Genomic DNA, 20,502 nt, shown 5'->3' with positions numbered 1-20,502 from the left:
GAAGTTGACGGTACCCGTCGACAACCAACGGCCATTTAACTATAGTCCTTAATATATATATATATATATATATATATATATATATATATAATAATAATAATAATAATAATAATAATAATCATAATCAAAATATAAAAAAATAATAATTAAAAATTAAAGTACATATTTCAAAAAATAAAAACACAATATTTTTCTAATTAAAAATAATAGAGGATTAAATTCAAAACTTCTGACTCCGATTGTGACCCCAATCATGAAAGACACTCCGGCCCTCCTAAATCAAAATAAATGCCAAATTAAAAATAATAATTTAATATTCCAACGATTTCCTTATGCAGAAATGTTTCCACCGATACCGAAGCGAGAAACATTCCTTTCTCATAATATTATAAGCCTCCAAAAGCAATGTTGTTGCTTATCCAAGGCCGTAGCGAGCGAGCCCACTCCCCGCTTCAAACCATGGACGAGTTAGTCAACCTGAGATCCTTCATATCCACTTCCGTCGACGCTGACCGCACCATCACCTGTGTTTTAACTCCACCCTCTCCTCCACTTGCCCTATCCTATCTATCATCACATTAATTAACTACCGCAGAACAGTAAGACCGCGGACAAAAGTGTTCGACGTCCCCATCCTCCCACATGGAAACTTTGTGTGCTCCCCGAGCAACAGCTCATCGCAAGCGGGCGCCCCCAAAGCCGCGTCCCGTCCCATAGCCATAGCCACAGCCACAGCCAGCTCTTCTTCACTTCACTGAAACACTCACTCCCCGCGAAATCCCCACGCTTGCAATCCTCTCTTCTCTTCACCTTTAAATGCTCGCTCCATTCTAATCTTCACCTCCCCCGCCCAATCCCTCTCCGTTCTTCCCCTTTTTTTTGCCCCTTCTGGTCCAGCAGACAGCAAACAAACTACTGGTGCTTCTTTTCAACGTATCCATGTGAACCATCATCGGCTTTAAGTGCTTCTTCCCTTCGTCTGATATGGCGGACCAACCTTCGCACGTGCATCATTATCGCCACGTGAGATATTCGCTCGTGGGAAGCAGCGGCCGACCCGGCTCGCGGCCCCCACCGCCTCGGGACCTGATACAGTCGTGTCCTTATGTCCATGGAGGGAGTTCCACAGGCCCGCCCATGGGAACCGGCGGAGAGGTCGCGCCGCGGCGCTCCAGCTACCGCGGCATCAGGCAGCGGAGCGGTAAGTGGGTGTCGGAGATTCGGGAGCCGGGGAAGGCTAGCCGCATATGGCTGGGCACGTACGCCACCGCGGAGATGGCGGCCGTGGCCTACGACGTAGCCGCCCACGCGCTGCGCGGCGCCGACGCGGTGCTCAACTTCCCCGACGAGATCGCGACGCGTCCCGTACCGGCGTCGGGCTCCCCAACCGCCATCCGCTCGGCTGCCGCCGAGGCGGCCACCGCCCTACTGCTGCGGGGCACCGGAATCGCCGCCGCCGCCGACGACGACGATGCCGTCCCGCAGCGGCCGTCGGAAGGGCAGTACATCGACGAGGATGAAATCTTCGACATGCCGCAACTGCTGGTGAACATGGCGGAGGGGATGCTTATGAGCCCGCCGAGGCTGAGCCCGAGCGGACCCGATGACCTGCCGGAGGTGTACGAAGGCGAGAGCCTGTGGAGGTGGAGCTATCCGTGAGCATTTCGTCGAACACCTCGTTTCGAATTAGAGCGCTAGAATTATGTCAGCTACGGACCGATCTCTGTGAGATGTTCGCATTGCATTGCTATCGTATATATATATTAATGTATGTATGTGTATGTTTAATATAAGTATCTCGGACTTGCTGAGTCCGCTAATGATGGAATTAGCGACGCAGTTAACCATGACATTACTTGTAATGCGCGTGATTAACTAAAGTCAGAAAGGTTTAGCTTCCATCCTTAATTAGGATTATATGGCGGCCAGTGATATGAATTAAGCTAAAGACATTGAAAGATAAATAATGACAAGTGATTCGACAGACTTGCTAAGAAGGATTCCTTCTCTTTCTTTGTCTCAAAGTTAGAACTAATAATAGACTTTTTGCCACTTAACTCATTTAATATTTGATTTCCCCCTCCTTTTCGATTCAAGATGTGATGGAAGAGAAACCAAATAGGAAATGTTTTATGTCGACGACCCATAACAAGTACAGTTAGTAATGGTGAACAATAGTGGATACTTTTGGAGATCATCATTACGAACTGATCCCGAGATGGATATCTATGCTCCTTGAATGCAAAGAACTTAATTATTATGCACCGTTTGATGATAATGTTTTTGTGATCAGAGCAAAGAATCTGACCAGAAAAGAAAGCTTTGATTTATTTCCAAAAGACTCCTTTTTTGTCCTTCGGCCCCCTCCCTCTGTGATTAGGAGAAGGAGGCCTATCGGAAGACAGTCAAACCTATTCAATGATTCAATCCGTGGCGATCTCACAGAGCTCACAAAGAGCAGTCATATGTCTCAAGATATCAACGTGAGACGCAAAGAGCACTACCCATTTTGCCAGGTAGCAATCATGAATATTGCACGAATCATTATGCTCATTAAAAGTCGAACATGTGATCCCTTTATTATTATTATTGAGTTACTTTCCAGTTTCTTAAACTTGGTTGGTAAAAGACTATTATCACAAGTCCTAATTTAAACATAAGACATAACTGAATATTATATATTATAATACACATATATACATATATATATAAATATAAAAGCTTGAAATCGTCCTAATGTTTTTGTTTGATCACATTCCATTCCAATGACAACTTTGCAGCGAGAGAATCACAGAAAATATATGAGAAAGATACAGAGTTTGTGCCTTCTTGATCAGATGAACTTAGTTTCTCATCCATATAAAGAGGTGAGGTGATGCATTTATGCTAATCTTATCCACGTCTCATTGCAATGCATCCAACCATAAGCGACAAATTTGTGGGTCCAAAGCACAAAGCCATTGTTTACACATCGATGTAATCAATCCGACTCGCCAACCACACTACTCGACGCAAGACTAATTTTTCTGAGATATCTTTAATCGTCGATCAACGAAAGTTTCATGCAGCAAAAGGTCATAGTTAATCGATCAATAAAACTTAAAGATATGATGACGAAACCGATGATACCTCCATCGTTTTCGTCATTAAGTATAAGAAGCAAACCATGATAAAGAGAAGTGTGTTTATAATTCGCTTCCTATCATTAGGTTTATGGCCAACGATGGTGTTGTTTTCACCACTAACAATTTCCTCATTAACAATCCACAAAGCATCGATCTTCTCTAAATTAACCATCCGATATTTCGTAGATGGGATGGATGAGATGCATTCATGCAGGTGGAGGAGGAACGAAAGCATTTTGCGAATGCTCAACGCCAGCATTTGATGGGTGGCGATGTGAGGGTGGAAAGCTACAGTTGGTGGTAGAAGAGGCAGTAATGAAATATATATGTATATATATGTTGCATGCAGGCATTTAATCTGTTCTTCCTCATAGTCAACTTCCATTCTCTTAGTCCTTATTGTAGCTTGTGCGACGATGGATACATACACGTAGAACTGCCTTTGGAACATTCGTCGCCGTAAGCTACGGATAGAGACGTTCCAACGATGAGGATTCATCCTTAAACAAAGAGGGTGTACGTGTACGAAGCAGCCGCTCCAACGATCTCCCTTAGATTTGGTGTGGGCCAAGAAACCAAATCTGATGGCAACGCCTACTCCGACGAATAAAACGTGCATGCTCGATAAGAAGGCTGCAGGTTCCGCGAAGCAGAGAGGAGGCGGAAGGATGTGGTGGCGAAGAATCCACTTCGTGGAGGAGGGAGGTGGTGGGGCAGATGAAACCCCCCATGAGGGGATCCATACGCTACAGTCGTTGGGCGTCGGCGCCGCAATGCACCAACTAAAAGCAGCAGGTGTTGGTGGGCTGGTCGGGCATTGGAAAAGGAAGACGCTGTTCTTCACTCGTACGTTTGAATAAATGCTTCGGCGAATTGGCCATGGCCGTCGACGCCGGTCCCACCACCGTGTCTTCTCCTCCCTCTCTCTCTCTCTCTCTCTCTGTACACCGCCAAGCTTTCTCTACAGGCCGCGGTCAATGTTAGCCCCACCTCTCCCCTACGTGCCACGGTCAACAGTAGCCCCACCTGAGACTTACTGATCCCTCTCTTCAATGCGCGCCTATACAGACAACAACCATGCACACCCATACCGAGATTTCTCCCACGTTTGATTTCCTGATCATCATAACTCTTGGATGATTTAACGAACGGACCTGATGGGGCATTTCTAAGGGACCCCTATCCAACAAGTCATGAGTTCGAGTAGCAGTAACAAACTTTAAAGATATTTGGGATTAAAATGAATTATTTTTTCATGAAATATTTTGATGAAGCATAACAACCTCAACCAAAATCCTAACAGATCAAAACTCACATGTTAACTAACTTGATGATGTAGAAATATCTCTGAGGCTGTGATCATTGGAATTGAATCGGTGTTTCATCATACAAAGATGGGCTCTTATAAATCTGATCATAATCCAGCCCTTAAAGCTTCACTCGATTAAGCTCTACCATCTTCTTGTTAGTCTCCAAGGCCAAACAAACCGAGGGTATCGGTATCTCAACCCTCCTCCTCGTAAGGATTCTAACCGCCGGGGGACGGAAGAATCGGGCGATTGACGATGGTGGTCGTCTCCCGCCCGCCGCGTGCCTTTTGATAGTCGAGCGACGGCGTGGCGAGCAAGGGTCACCCGCAGGTGCTTCTTTGCGCTTCCCCTCCCTCTTTTTCCATCTTCGCCCTCCTTTCGATTGCTGGGTTTGATCCCGCAAACTACGGTTTCCACATTAGGGTTTTTGGATAACGATGCTACTGGTTTGCGCAAGCTGGCCCAATTGGCAAGTGTCAAGCCTATTTGGTTTGCACATTGTTCAGATTGACGATATGACTCATGATTGTTGCTTAATGTTTGGTGAGCATTAATATAAGGTCTGATTTATCATGCATTTGTCCTTTATTAGTCGAGGAAGGAAAGCTGGAAAAAAGAATTTGAGCTTTAAATTTTTATCTTAGAGTAATAATTGCACTCACTTTCTATTGTATTATTGAGGATGAGGGAATCGAGGAGGCTACCAATATATTGTGATCACAAGTAATTTGAATAACCAGGATATATAAATTAAACTGAATTATGTTTTATGTTTGGACCAATAAAGCATCAAAAGCAGGGAATCGACCCTTTTGTCCTACTGAAAACACACTGGTTATTATAAGATTCTGTTCAGGAGAAGAGAATTAAAGCTTGGGGGGCTAAAAGAGGGAATCTTGTTTCTATATTTTGTAGTGAAACCATAGGAATAATTTCAATTTTAAAAACAGGATAATAGCTACCTTACTTCAGATCTTGATGAGCATCTGTTTAATCTCCCTTTCTAATGTACTTGGTGAAAGCCCTAAGTTATGAATCATTTTTCTTCACGAGCTAGTAATCATTTAGATATGTAAATTAAAATGACTCTTGTGTTTTTTTCTTTCTTGATTTGCATATGCTTTAACCATTATGATCATTGTATGTTACACTTCTTTTGGTGCTCTTCAAGATTATTTTATTTGTATGATAATTTATATATTTAAATAGTGTTGAGCAGCTTGTTGGATATCCTGTGTCGTTTGCTCTGTAGTAGATCAAGCAGTCATTCATATTAGAATAGGGTTAGTATTTTATGATCTTTATGAACTTCATCAATAGGTAAGTGTGTGGAATTGTGAGTTCTTATATGTTTTGTACAGGTCTATTTTGTGGAGAATTAACTGGCCATTATTTGAACAGGTTTTTTTTATTCTAAAGTGGCAAAAAGTGGTTGAATTATTAATTTTCCTTTGTAATTTATTACTGAAGTAGTGTTATGGATAATCTTTAGCCCAGAAATTTTGATGATCTGATTGAGCCCAGGAAGCAGCATGAGTCCAGATGTTTTTTCATTTATGGAAGATTTGCTTAACTAGTTGAATTGAGTTGTGTATGGACTCATTTAAGTTTGAATTTAGTATTGAAAAGCCCAAACTTGTTGTGCAGTTCATGTCTATGTCCCAAAAGATAAAAAGGGTCAAAAATCTTCATCAAGAATATGGAGTGGAAAAGATGCAGATTATGTTAGTGTAAATGCCTTCTCTTTATGTTTTGATTTTGTTTATCATTTATCAATTTTCTATGGACCTATTTGCCAGTTAATTGGTCATTCTTCATTTCAGCAACTCTTAATTTATTGTGTTTTGTTAAGGATGTTAAAATTTCGAATAAACTTTATGGAAAAGCATGTGTAAATAAGTTTTTTTGTTTTATTTTTGCTAAGTGATAAGGGATCATGATGTGATCGATCGGTCATTAGTGCCACCTGTAGGCTCGTAAAGAATTGTCCCTTCTGAACAAAAGGTGTACCCGCATGATTTGATTTTATCCTTTCGGAGCATGTGAACTTCAAAAACGTTTTTGAGGATAAGAGAGACCTCACGGACTTGAGTCCTTAGTTCACATACTCCTCAATCAATGTAGGACTCAAAAGTTTTATAAGTTATTGATATGATCATCAAACTAATATTTTTAGATAATTTTTTTTTATTTTTAAATTTTATCTTCTTTAGAACGAGTTCTTAATTTTAACATTATATGACTATGTTGTATGATCTTAACCAGTTCTCTTTTGACTAGTTCTTAAAACTCGCATGTGCGTGTGCGCACGTGTGATGGGATTGCGTTTGGAGTTTCGACCAGCCACGAAAGGTGGGCTTATGGAGCACGCACCGTCGTTCCAAACAAACTTAATGATCGGTTCGATATGCGTGGCTCAGCTCGTAACGTGAATCTTAAAGTACGTACCCGCTCCTGTTCTATGCGCTGAGTCTGGGCCGCGTGGCTCTCACGCCACTTGACTGATCCCGGCTTGTTTGCACAGGTAAAATATCTAGTTGCCACCTCATTTTTTCGTCATCACACGGCTGGATCAGAAGCATGTCGAAGAGATTCGTGCACTCTCGTGGGCCGGCGCCACTCTCCTGCGAGAGCGGCCACGACGGACCAGCTGATGATGCACTCGAATAAAAAGGATAACGGAACGTGCCAGTTTCCTTTATGCATCGAGGGCCTGTGATGGGGAACGTACCGCTAATCCTTCGGCTTTAGATAAGGCTGAACCGGGGACCGGTTTCTGGTTTTGTACTGCGGATGAGCACCGACCCGCATCTGATTCTAAGAAATCCACCGGTAATCCTACCACCATAATTTACCCCCCAATTTGAACTGGTGAAGGTCAATTTTGGTTCAATCTTTTCATGCAGAACGGTCAGAAAAGAATGTTCGGATGACCCAAAATTAGGTTTTCTGTGCCTTTGGTTTTCACAGAGCAAACGGAGACTGAGGACGCAGCCAAGTCATACTAGCAAAAAGAGTAGAGGGAGGAGAGTCCAGAACAAACTCAAAGGAGAAGACCCGGTCTGACTCCAGCTGGGTCCTCCGCATCCCATTTGTACTCTCTCTCGCCCAACCTGGCGTTCCGTGTGCCGTGTTCGACAGCGACCCCTTCCCGCCACCCCCCACCCCCAAGCCATTTATACCACCCCTCCTTCCAACGCCTTTCCCACTCGTCGGTCAAACACATCACTGACCCTGTCCAGGCTCGCCACCACACGTACCACAGCACCCGCATCAGCAGCAGCAGACAGAAGAAGAAGACAGCCGACTGGGAATGGAGAACTTTAGCAGCGACTCGACGAATTCGTCGTTGGCCCGGAGGTCGGCGGCGTCGGACGAGGATATGTCGTACGCGACGGTGTCGTCGGCGCCGCCCAAGCGGCGAGCCGGGCGCACCAAGTTCCGGGAGACGCGGCACCCCGTGTACAAGGGCGTCCGGCGGCGCAACGGGGACAAGTGGGTGTGCGAGGTCCGGGAGCCCAACAAGAAGTCGAGGATCTGGCTGGGCACCTTCCCCACCGCCGAGATGGCCGCCCGCGCTCACGACGTGGCCGCCATGGCCCTGCGCGGCCGCTCCGCCTGCCTCAACTTCGCCGACTCCCCGTTGCGGCTCCCCGTGCCGGAGTCGTCCAGTCCCGCCGACATCCGCAGGGCGGCGGCCCTCGCGGCCGAGACCTTCCTGCCGCACCCTGACCCGGACGCTCCCGAGCCAATGCAGGACCAGAATACAACGTCGTCCGAGACCGCGGGGGCGTCGGCGGAAGCCTGTGATCCATTCTTAGTGGAAGACGGTCTCAACTTCGGAATGCAAGGGTACCTGGACATGGCGGAGGGGTTGTTGATCGATCCGCCACCGCCGCTGCCGACGAACGATGACGACGACGAGAGCGACGGCAACGTGTCTTTGTGGAGCTATTCCATCTGAGACCGGAGGGAAGCATCCTGTACAGCATAGGCAAAAATTGCTGCTTCGCCGGAATTGGTGGCCAATTCACTGCCTCGTTTACGTTAGGAAAACAACTACATAAACAAAATAGAATCAACATATACCAAAGAAGTCTTTCGAATAAAGGAGGGAGGGAGACAAGGCCAGAGTTGAGTATAGTTGTCAAGAAGCAATATATGGTTAGAGCTGTCTTGGGGGATTCATTAGAAGTGAAATATTATTATCGCTTCTTGCTGAAAAGAAGCAAATCCTACTTCTACATTCTTCGGCGATAAGGGATGCGGAAACTATTGGTCGTGTCTATTGAGATAACGTTCAAGGAAAAGTAGGTGAGATGGCAGCGCTTCATTGGCGAGGAAAGCGGCCCCACGATCACGCTTTAAAAGGACCCACCGTCCATCGCGGGATCCGTGCTGTAGAATGAGCGCCTCATTTAGTCAATATCCTTATCTCAACAAAGATTCTGGAATGTCCATGTCGGCTGCTTCCGCAGATATGGTCTGAGAGGTCTCACCTATTCAAGGAAGGTTGGCGAGAGGGTTCCTCGGAAGGTTCTTCGGCGGAATCTTTTGAGTACGGAACAATCCACTGACGCGGCTTCTGGGTTTTCATGGGTCCCGCGGAAATGAGATACATTGAACTCGACTTGTGGAAACCTTCCAAGGAGCCCGTGGTGCGAAAACTCCGGTTTGGATTGGTTTTCCTGACCTACTCTAGAGGAAGCGCTGTCCATTTCGTGTCTCGATGCCACGTGGGATATAAGTATCTAGAAAAACCAGAAATGCTTTGTAACACGACAAAATGTCACGCGTCACGTGCCTCACACTCGGGCCCCAAACTCATCGATGTGTGTTCCTTTATATATGTGTGTGTATAAAGGAAAATTTATTGAGAAATGAATGTTCGAATGATTCACATTAAATTACGAGTAACAATATGATGCGGGGGGCATCTGTTTAAGTCGTGGCCTCGGGGCCGTCGCGGCTCGGTTCGGGTCCGGAAGGCGGGGATCTCCCTGGGGGCGCTCCTCGAGCCCGTTGAGGAGGTCGGGGGCGGTGTCCGATCGGGACGATGTGGTCGTCTCAGCCTGCGGGATCGACGGGGACCTTCGGCTTCGCACCTGCACAAAGGTCAAGTCGGGGTGCTCGACCCGACCCCTCCGACGATCAAGTTAGAGGAAGATGTGGAGGGGGTTTCAAGAGAAGAAGTGTTTTGAAGTGTGTCCCGCTCCCCCCCTTCTAATGAACGAGAGGGTATTTATATTGGAGCATTCTGCTTCCTGAGCTGCCCGCTTGCAGGGGGCAAGCTGGTACTCCTAACAGTAGCGATGGTGTAGCGTGTTGAACTTGGCTTTTGCAGGATATTAATGTGCCTCGATCAGCGTTCTGATTAATTCCGAGGTGCGTGACGTCATTTGGAGCAACTGACATTGTCCTGAGACTGATTGCCATTTTTACCCTTATCATAATATATGTTCATCTTAATTTTTATTGGGGAAAAATATGCAACATATGTAGTATATTCAAAGTTGATTCTCGTGAACCACATAATTTAGAAGAAAAAACAGTAACTTATTTGAAGAATAAGACACAGCACGAGAGGTCGAAATTGCTCGCGTATCTATTAGTATTATTTTGCTAAACACGTGTATTACACGTGACCTTATTAAGTCAAAGATGCGGTCAAACATATTCATTGCCCTTTAGAGGCCACATAAGCACGTTTCCCGCGCCGGAGTGAGCTAAGCGGTCCTCTTCTGATTTGTTGAGATCTTACCCACGGTCGTCTCTTGCCTATTGATTGGAACCGGACATGCCCCCACAAGATCTTCTCTGCTATCACCAATCACAAGCAAAGGTACAGTTTGAGATGATTGATTCCCACAATTACCGTAAAACCCAGGGTAAATTGGAAGCAGAAGTAGTAGCTGTTTCCTGCCTTGACTCCGAAGACCGGATCTCCGCCCCCCTCTCCGACCCCCAAATTCTCTGGCCAAAAGCCGACAGCGGCCACGCCTACGCTGCCAAAGCAAGAAGAGAGAAGAAAGCGAGGCAGCTCCCGCCCGCCTCTCCCGCCTCTTCTCTCTTCTCTCTCTTTCAATCTCTCTACTCCGCCCCCTCTTCCTCTTGCGTACGGCTCCTGAATCCAGTCGCACCTCTCCCATCATCCATCCCCTTTCGGTACCCCCTTCTATCTGATTCTTATTATTCCTGCTTTTGGAGTGCGGATACCGCTAGGGCTTTGCTCCAAATGCGGTCCCTTGTACCAATCAAAATCGATTTGCAACGGAGTGTTGTTTTGCTTGTTGAAAATCCTTTCTTTTGCTTTTGTTTCTTGATTTCTAGGTCGTGATTGGCCTCTGCGGGCGCGTGCCGTGGTCTTCGAGGATCTAATGGACCAGGTGAGTGCTGCTGCGCTCCTCGCAAATGAACGCTTTTGTAGTTTTTATCATTCTCTCAAGTTGTAAAAGGAGGGTTTTTGGTTGCAGTATGAGAAGGTGGAGAAAATTGGGGAGGGGACTTACGGGGTTGTGTACAAGGCTCGGGATCGTCTCACCAACGAGACAATAGCTCTGAAGAAGATCCGGCTGGAGCAAGAGGATGAGGGGGTTCCGAGCACCGCCATCCGAGAGATATCTCTCCTGAAGGAAATGCAGCACAGTAACATTGTTAGGTAACTCCATTCCGACTCTCCCTTCTTCAGCTATGTCATAATCTCGGTTAACTTTACTTTTTTTGTGTCAATGCTTCCATTTGAAACTTAATGTACCTTGAAAAGAATTAACTCGTCTAGAACTTGACGTTTCATGAATCCACCCTAGTTCTCAAGGTTTCCTCGTTATCATCATCCCTTGCTTAGCTCCTCAGAAGTGCTGGAATATTATCAGTATGCATTAGTCTATGGAGATGTTGCCAGAAAAATACATGAACTGGGGGGAATTTACTGACTACTATACACATTTACGCGATTGAAATGCTTATAATGTTGCAATTTTGTTTCTGCACCTACTTTAATGAATATGCAAACAACATTTCCTGATCTCGTTCATTTTTAAGAAGAATTCACATAGTAAAGGGGGGATAGCTGTGGTCTTCTGTTCTGAAATCTGGATTTATTTTAAAGGAAATTCTTTTATGATTCTTGTATAAGTACGACTACTATTAGGAGTTGGCTGTGGTTCTTCGGTCCTTATTGAGAATGTAAGCTAGTATGTTTTAGTCGGAGGTTTTGGAGTACTGTGAGTTCTCTGTCATCTGTATGGATGATTAAAAGTGAAAATAAAAGCATATTTTCGGAGGTCTCTGGTTGAACTTATTCAAATAAAATTACTTTGGGATGGAAGAGTTGTTAAGCTGACATCTAATTTTACTTTTCTTAGATGCACACATCTAATTTGATATCTTCGATTTCTCTTGGCTGATCTTGAAGATAAAGCTCTCATATCCACACAGTAACGTGATATATGCAAGATTAGGACCAGTTTTAGGAGTGGCTAGAAGATTTAGGATCCATACAAAGCAGAATTCAGATAGCTGACACTGCCTGGATTGATGGTTGACACTGCCTGGAGTGTTGAGATTGGCCAATTTCATGTAGTCCTAGTGTCTAAATTCAGATAGCTGTATATTGGTGGGATTGATCAATCCCACAAACCATGTACCAACTACCAATCCATAAGCTCAAAAATAGAAGCTGATATTGATGTTTGGGCTTCCTAAATTGACAGTTCTGACTGCTACAATATATGATATCTGGTCATAGATTAGCATAGCTTTTTTGTCGAACAAGGAGATGCATTGTCTATTTTTAATCATGTGTATGTGAGTGTTGCATTTGTCTGAAAGTTCTGTGTTGGCATCTACCTCTGAACTCAGTTATACAAACTAACCATTTGGAGCAGCAGCTACAAAGTCTTAAAATTCCTACTCTAGTAACATTTTCTCCTTACAAGTCTCAACCTAATATGACTTTGCCACAACACTGTCCTGTAGTTTTCTTGGATGTGAAAAATGTCTATAACTTTATATGATGTTGTAAGCTACCTTACGTGACATATAACTCTGGATTATATCAAATGTTGAAGATCTACCTATGCATTTTTGATAGATGTGATTTTTCAGATTATTTTCTTCTTGATCTTATGTTGCTTTTTCTTTCTTGCCATCATGACAAGACAAAACCTGTGTTCATAATTGTTCCTGCCATGAAATTCAAAAACTCAAGATTTTGGTGATTTTAATATCATTCTATTGGCACAACAGGTTGCAGGATGTAGTCCACAGTGAGAAACGAATTTATTTAGTTTTTGAGTATCTGGACTTGGACTTGAAGAAGCATATGGATTCTTGCCCAGAACTTGCTAAAGATCCTCGTTTAATTAAAGTGAGCACCTTTTTCCTGTAGAGCCTATCTTAATATATCCTACATTATTCATTGTAAGAGTACTATGCTTTCATATAGCTCTCACCATGTACATTAAGTGTAGAGAAAACTTCTTCATGAAAGTTAGCTGAAGGTAGTTTTGCAGAAAAAAAGTCAGGGGATTTGTCTTGTTTTATTGCAGAATCTGATGATCTGGTCAATTCATCAGTTTTTCAGAAATTTTCTTCTAAAGTAATAATGCAATACTTACTCAACACCATGTATGACTTGTAAATAAATATCTTTTATTCAGAAAACAACTTCTTTAGTTTTGTTTAAAGATCCATGATTTACAATGATTCCAGCACCTAGGTGATTTGTTTGTTTGAGGCTTATATTCTTCAAAATTATGGTATTCTTATAAAAACTGTCAATGCTTCTAAGTGAAATTGCAAAAAAGCCCTGTTTGTGATGCAAGTGGTGGTTTTTTTTTTTTTTCTGTTACAGTGTATACATGCTCATAATGATAGAGATGGGTATAGAATTGTGTTCTGGGTTTATGATATCCATATCTTGGAAGCTTATGTCTTACTCTCTTTTTGCACCTGCAGACATATCTGTTTCAGATACTTCGTGGCATTGCCTATTGTCATTCACATAGGGTCCTTCATCGAGATCTGAAGCCTCAAAATCTATTAATTGATCGGCGTACAAATGCGTTGAAGCTTGCAGACTTTGGGCTCGCTAGAGCTTTTGGCATTCCTGTCCGAACTTTCACACACGAGGTCTTGCATTATTATAATTCCATAGTCAGCCTTAAATTTATACTCATGCTTAGTGTAGATAAGTTATTGATGTTGATCACAAATGTCTGAAGCTCTCTTATATAAAAAGGTGAACCCAGGGTACAAGGCTCCTCCTAGTGCAGGTTAGAGGAGTATACAGCCTTCTCCCTGCAAATGGAGAGGCTGTTTCTGTGAGTCAAATCCTAGTCAACAGGTCAGAAAGAAGTAACATTTTTGTTGTCACAAGGCTTGACCTCCTGAAGTTATCTTATATCTTTCTCGAAAAAATAATAAAATGCTGTTTTAGATCAAATTTATCTTTCAGCATAGTGACTGTTACCATCGCTTCAAAGCCATTTGCTATTTCTGTTTTATGTGGTAATGCCTGATTTGACTGCTTTCTTATGGAGTTAGGTTCTCCATTAACTTTTTCTGTAGATGGTTATACCATATCAGATAATTTGTAGACTAAATATGGTTTATGGTACTGCCAACAACCTCATTTCCTCAACATGACAATGTGCCATGCTCATACTGGCATGGAAGAAAATAACCATGATATACCAATAAAAAGTGTTTAATACGTCGGTGTCGACCATTTTTATAAAAGCTCAACCAGCTTTTATCATAAAAGCTGTTCTGTTTAAGATCAGGCAGGTTCAGACCTTAGGTTAAAACCAAACAACAACATGTCAACAACAAGAACAATAAGCTGGAAACTTTCAACTATTTAGGGTCGACCATGGATCTTTTGCTGCAATTGAACTATATTAAAGAAATATCCTTAGTTAAATTAAGAGGATTTAAGTCTTAGGTTACAACCAACAAATGTTAAATATGGACTAGTGCAAGTTGCCCAATGCCTCTGATAAGGTCTCCAGAGTCCAGATCATGCTTGTGTGTCTCAGGCTATATGCCTGAGAACAATACTTGCAAGAAATTTAACCCTTGAACTAAAGACTTCCAAAATCTCATAAATCTCATCTGTACTTTTCTCTAAATCCTTCAGGTGGTAACACTTTGGTATAGAGCACCAGAAATCCTCCTCGGGTCCAGAAATTACTCAACACCTGTTGATGTGTGGTCAGTGGGCTGTATTTTTGCTGAAATGGCGAATCAGCGACCCCTGTTTCCTGGAGACTCTGAGATTGATGAATTATTTAAGATATTCAGGTTTTTGTTGTTTAATGTATGCCGAAACATGCTTTTCTTGTATTTGATAATGATACTTTGTATCTAATTTATGTAAAAGCTATTTATTCTCATAGAATCTTGGGTACTCCAAATGAAGAAATTTGGCCTGGAGTTACTTCCTTACCTGACTTCAAATCTGCTTTCCCCAAGTGGCTTCCCAAGGTATGAATAAAGAACATTATATCTGCTTTCACATGTCAAAATCTTTTTCTTGGTAAGGCTGAATGAATAAAGTCATTTGTTAGGGAATTTATGAATGCCTATATCATATTTGAGAACCCAGTTGTTAGGATAAATGAGAGAAGGAAGTTATTCAAGTATGACAAAGGACTCCTGTGTCATTAAGATACTTGCAGTATCTGATAAAGGACTCTCTCCCACCCCTTTCCCTCTTCATACCTTGCCTAGGCATGGGATCAACTCCTTGATGCTAATCTAGTATTGCAATCCTAAGCATATGAGAGCTAATATTTTTGGATTTGCCTTCGTGGCATACGTCAATGCTAATATAGCTTACTGGATTTCTGTTGTGTAGGATCTAACAACAGTAGTCCCAAATCTTGAAGCTGCAGGAATTGATCTTCTATCGGTAAGTTCTTCCAGTTTTGATATACGCATATTTCAAAGATCTCTTGCTTTGGTATTTCAAATATTTGATAATGCTAATTTGAACAATCGGACATTGTAACATTTAGTAAAGTGCTACTGGTCATATGCAACATTTTGCACTCTACTGGCATAGACTTAGCTGGAATTGTTGAAGTCGTGAGGTACCATTATGTTATTCGTCCGTAAAGAGTCAGTCTAGTTGCAACCTCGCTCAGGTTCCAAAGGACTTGTAAAAGAGCAAATTGATTAGTTTAGAAAACAGATAGCAGACAAGTTTCGATGTCTCGCAAAGAGAGTAACTATACAAACAACTCAGCAAACACTTAGCGTGTAAGAGAGAAAAGAGAGGAAGGAGAAAACAAGAACTTTAGAAGGCAAACAAATAATCGCAAGTCCACAAACAATTGCTCCCCGGGTGTCGGGCGTGTTGGCAAGTCCTCGTAAGCTTACGTGTGAACTTGAAATCCAATCAATACCCAACACGGTCTCAAACCCCCACATAGTCCTGTGCCACCCGAGTGGTTCTAAGATGCTAAGATGGCTAACGTTTCACATCGTACTACGACCTGTAGAAAATAGGCCATGTCATGCAAAAACTAGGCCATTTTAGGGTAGTTTTGTCCATTTTGATGAGTGGTCACTCTACAGGCCTACAAATTGTTTATGCTCACAGTTTTAAAGCAAAAACAGAGAAAAACAAGGCAAAACACACTACCAAACATATATATAAGCAAACAAAAGTGACAAACGATCCTTTGACAAAAGGTGTTGCGAGTGAGTGACGATCGTCCGTGACATTCTCCACCATTTAAACTATTAATGCAGTTGTCAATGCTTGTTGGTAGGCTTTGATGACTACTTCATGTTGCAGGGCATCTTCAGGCTCCCAATTGGCTTTTATCCGAGGAAGCTTTTGCCACTTCACCAAGTATTCGATCTACTCTGCCCCATTCGGTAGCTTCGTCTTGCGATCCACTAAAATGGTTTCTATTTGTTTTTCGTTGGAGGCTTTGGTAGGGGTTTTAGCTGAGTTGAAACATTTCAGAAAGCATCTTGTGTATCTGAGTGGTTGGCTTTCAAGTTGCTTGCGTGAAAGACATTGTGAATTTTGAGTTATGTCGGTGGTTGCAACTTAAGAGATATTGCCTACCTTGCTAATAATTGGGAAGGATCCTTCATACTTATGCACCAATCCCTTGTGCACTTTATGCCTAAAGAATTGGAGTGATGCTAGTTGGAGTTTCACCAGCATCAAGTTGTTGACTTTGAATTTCTGTGGTTGCCTCCCTAGATTTGCCTACTTCATCTTTTTGGTCGTCTTCTCTAATAAAGCCCAGACAATATCTACATTTTGGTGTCATTCCTTTACAAAGTGATATGCTGATGAGTTACGATATAATTGATCACAAAGGTGTGAGAAGTTGACGGTTGTTGCCCAATAATGATATCGAAGGGGTTCTTAGATGTAGAGCTCTATTGAAAGTTATAGGAGAATTGGGTTATGTCTAATAACTTCACCTAGTCACCGTTGGTTGACACTCACGTAATGCTAAAGATATTGCTCAAAGAGCGAAATTTTTTTTTCAGTTTGATCATTCGTTTGAGGGTGGAGGCTTGTGGAGAAGTATAACTTGGATCCCAGCAACTTGAATAGCTCGGTCCAAAATCATCTCAAGAATTGTGCATCTCATTCGCTGATGACATTGTGCAAAACCCCATAATAAATACTTCACTACATTCTTTTTTATCAACTTGGCCACCTCCTCTGTTGAGTAATGTAAAGGTGTAGTAATGAATGTTGTATACTTTGAAAATCGATTGACCATCATGAGTATCGATCCAAGTCCCCTTACCACTGGCAAGCTTGATATAAAGTCCAAAAAAATGCTCTCCCACGATTTTTCTGGTACGGACAATGACTCCAAAAGTCCCATTGGCTTCCTTTACTTTACCTTATCTTGTTGGCAAGTAAGGAACGTCCGAATATATTCTTCCATATTAGTCCCCATCTTCGGCCAATCAAAGGCCCTTTCCACGAGGGCTAATGTTCGGTGAATACTCAGTTGTTTTTCCCGAAGGTAACCGTGACACTCTTTTAAGAGTTTACGCCTCAAATTGTTCGCTCGGGGAACATAAATTCTATTCTCTTTAGTGTAGACGAGTCCCTCTTGGACTCAAAATTATTGTGCCTTGCCTTCTTTAATCAGTTGCATCATGGTTACTGCTTGGGGATCATTGTACAGTCCATCCCTGGTCCTGAAAGGAAGTTGGATTGCAATTGACTTGCTTGGCTTTTGCCTTCCAATCGCACAACATTCACCATCTCCACTTTCCTATTCAATGCATCGACCATGACATTTGCTCTTCCAGGCTTGTACTCCATTGCTATATCAAATTCAGCCGAGAAGTCTTGTCATCGTGCTTGCTTTGGGGAAATCTTTTGAGTTTAAAAGTAACTTAATGTGATATTGTTTGTTCTTAGCACAAATCACGTTTCGAGAATGTAGTGTCATTATACTCGTAGACAGTGGACCATCGTTGTCATCTCCTTCTTGTGCACCAGATACCGTCACTTGTTCTTGTTGAGCTTGCAGCTCTCACAGGCCACCAGGTGACCCTCCTGCATAAGTACTCCAATAGTGAAGTTCGAAGCATTTGTGTCGACTTTTAAAAGGCTCCCAATAGTCTGAAAATTTGAGTATTGGTTCTTCTAACACAGCAACCTTTATGTCTTGGAATGTTACGTCACATTTGTTTGACCATCACCAAGGCTGCTCCTTCAACAACTCCATTAGTGGAGCTGTGCATTTTGAGTACCCAACTATGAAGCGTCGATAATAGTTGACGAAATCAAGGATCTTAGCTTCGGTACCTTCTTTGGTGTTTGCCACTTCGCTACAGCCTGCACCTTCGATCTGACCATCTGAATGGATCCTCCGTCGACTCGATGGCCTAAGAGTAAAATCTCCGTTTGGGCAAAGTAGCACTTCTCTCTTTTCATGAACAAAGAGCTCTTTCTGTGAATCTTAAAAATTGTTCGAAGTTGTTTGACATACTCTTCGAGCATTTGGATGTAGACAACGATATCATCCAAGTAGATGATCACAAACTTGTTCGGATACTCCTTGAATAATTGATTCATGAGAGTGTAGAATGTAGTCGGAGCGTTGGTTATGACGGAGCAACGAGGGTGATGTTCTCTCCCGCATTAAAAGCCCTCGTGAGCAACGTAATCTTGGACACGAGAGATTCTACCTCCCTTGTGAGTTCTCTACTCCAAGAAGCCTTCGTTGGCCTTGGTAGGATTTCTTTAGATTCGCTTCAAGGACATCAAGGCAGGTTTCTACAGTTATAAGCCTCTCATTATGGCTTTTCTTTTCGGTTGGTGCTTTGAGTTGTGCTTCCTCCGCACATGGAGAATAGTCAACTTCTCGCTCGCCATTTTTGTTGTCATGCTCCTCTTGAGCGACTCCAACAGCTTAAGAGCGAGTTTGCACTTGTAGCCCACCTGCGACTGCTTGGGGCAATCTTTTGACTTGTCTCATCTTGCTTGATTCCTCATGGTGCTTCGCCATGGCGAGATCGCGAACTTTCGCAATTTGCTCGAATTGTTTGCTTGCTCTAATACCAAAATGTCAGACTTAGCTGGAATTGCCTAAGTTATGAGGAACCTTTGCGTTATCCATCCGCAAAGGGTCAGCCTAGTTGCAACCTCGCTCAAGTCCTGAAGGACCTCTAAAAGAACAAATTGATTAGTTTAGAAAACGAGCGACGGACAAGTCCCGATGTCTCACAAAGAGGGCAGCTTTACGAGCAATTCAGCAAACACTTGGTGTGTAATAGAGAAAAGAGAGGAAGGAGAAAACAAGGAATTTGAAAGGCAAACGAACAGTCGCAAGTCCACAAACAACTGTTCATTGGGTGTCGGGCGCATTGGTAAGCCCCCATAATCTTTATGTGCGAACTTGTGAATCCAGTCAACGCTCAAGACTAATCCTAAAACTCCATCTAACCTTGTGCCACCTGGGTGGTTCTAGGGTGCTGAGATGGCTGATGTTTCGCACCTCACTGTAGTCTGTAGAAAATAGGCCATGACACACGAAAATTGCACCATTCTGGGGTAGTTTTGTCCATTCTGGTGAGCGGTCGGTCTCTAGCCCTGCCAACTATTTCTGCTCATAGTTTTCAAGCAAAAACATAAAAACAATGCAAAACACGTTGCCAAATATATGTACAAGCAAACAAAAACGACGAACGGTCCGTCGACAAAGGTGTTGCAGCTGAGCGATGATCGTCCGTGACACTATGTTGATTCTAATAAACGATGGCATTAAGCATATGCAATCAGATTTACCTAGTTCAACCGCTTTCTCTGATTCTGGAGCTAGTTTGCTGTTATATCTAGTTTCGAGATTCTGAGACCAGAATTCTTTAGCTGCTAAATCATGTCACAACTGTAATCATCAGCATAGATGCTTTGTTTCTGTAGGAGAGATTCGCATTTGTTTCACAGCTAATATGGCCAATCTCTAATGAATCTAATTACCATTTTGGCTCTCAGAAAATGCTCCACTTGGACCCGAGCAAAAGAATCACGGCTCGACAGGCTCTGGATCATGACTATTTCAAGGATCTCGGATTGATGCCCTGACTATTCTCACCACGATTCATGGCGAACCATCTGCTTGTGTCTCTGCTACCTCTATCGCGATTGCCCTCTAGATTAATTGCCATATGGTGCTCTTGCTTCGTTCTCATCAGAAACCACTGCTTGACATGGCTTTGTTTGGCGCAAAAGGAGGCGTTCTTCCTAAGTACCATGTGTAAGTTAAGCCGATACAACAGTACGCTGCCACTTTTGTTTTTTGTTTTTTATGTGTGAGATATTTCTTCTCTATCTTCTTTATTTGGAACCAATAGTTGGGTCTGTAGCTTTACCGCTTCAGATAGCGTGTAGTCTCGTGTGTATGATTGACATTTTCACTTTCGTGTTTAGCTTGCAAGAATGTTTGTTTCAAGTTATTATGCCACAAAATCTAAACTTATATGATGGAGTATAATTGTCCTCACTCGATGCAGTCTTAGATAATCTTTGAATCAATCTCAAGCATCAAAGCAGTGAATCTTTTTTT

General features: G+C 42.9%; 3 protein-coding genes and 1 long non-coding RNA gene across 5 annotated transcripts; all 4 read left to right on the top strand.

Moving 5' to 3' along the window:
- Positions 1-832: 832 nt before the first annotated feature.
- Positions 833-1,850, top strand: LOC135652168 (ethylene-responsive transcription factor ERF024-like). The gene has a single exon (XM_065172924.1). It carries the CDS (start codon positions 985-987, stop codon positions 1,657-1,659), a length of 675 nt encoding a protein of 224 aa, XP_065028996.1. The 5' UTR covers positions 833-984; the 3' UTR covers positions 1,660-1,850.
- Positions 1,851-4,481: 2,631 nt separating this feature from the next.
- On the top strand, positions 4,482-6,063 carry LOC135652936 (uncharacterized). The gene is made up of 2 exons (XR_010502264.1): positions 4,482-4,765; positions 5,797-6,063. It is a non-coding gene; the product is annotated as an uncharacterized LOC135652936 (long non-coding RNA).
- Positions 6,064-7,633: 1,570 nt separating this feature from the next.
- On the top strand, positions 7,634-8,578 carry LOC135652935 (dehydration-responsive element-binding protein 1G-like). Its single transcript, XM_065174290.1, has one exon. The coding sequence runs from the start codon at positions 7,749-7,751 to the stop codon at positions 8,397-8,399; it is 651 nt and encodes a 216-aa protein (XP_065030362.1). The 5' UTR covers positions 7,634-7,748; the 3' UTR covers positions 8,400-8,578.
- Positions 8,579-10,349: 1,771 nt separating this feature from the next.
- On the top strand, positions 10,350-20,388 carry LOC135652085 (cell division control protein 2 homolog). 2 transcript variants are annotated; one of them, XM_065172747.1, is made up of 9 exons: positions 10,350-10,600; positions 10,766-10,821; positions 10,909-11,093; positions 12,683-12,803; positions 13,394-13,567; positions 14,577-14,740; positions 14,836-14,923; positions 15,297-15,350; positions 19,932-20,388. In XM_065172747.1, exons 2-9 carry the CDS (start codon positions 10,813-10,815, stop codon positions 20,019-20,021), a joined length of 885 nt encoding a protein of 294 aa, XP_065028819.1. In that variant the 5' UTR covers positions 10,350-10,600; positions 10,766-10,812; the 3' UTR covers positions 20,022-20,388. The 2 variants fall into 2 exon arrangements, with proteins under 2 accessions (XP_065028819.1, XP_065028821.1); XM_065172749.1 differs by lacking the exon at positions 15,297-15,350.
- Positions 20,389-20,502: the final 114 nt, after the last annotated feature.

This window comes from Musa acuminata, chromosome BXJ3-11 (assembly GCF_036884655.1).
Source record: "Musa acuminata AAA Group cultivar baxijiao chromosome BXJ3-11, Cavendish_Baxijiao_AAA, whole genome shotgun sequence".
NCBI lineage: Eukaryota > Viridiplantae > Streptophyta > Magnoliopsida > Zingiberales > Musaceae > Musa > Musa acuminata.
The sequence above is the reverse complement of the archived record's forward strand: the minus strand, read 5'-3'. Positions and strand labels throughout refer to the sequence as shown.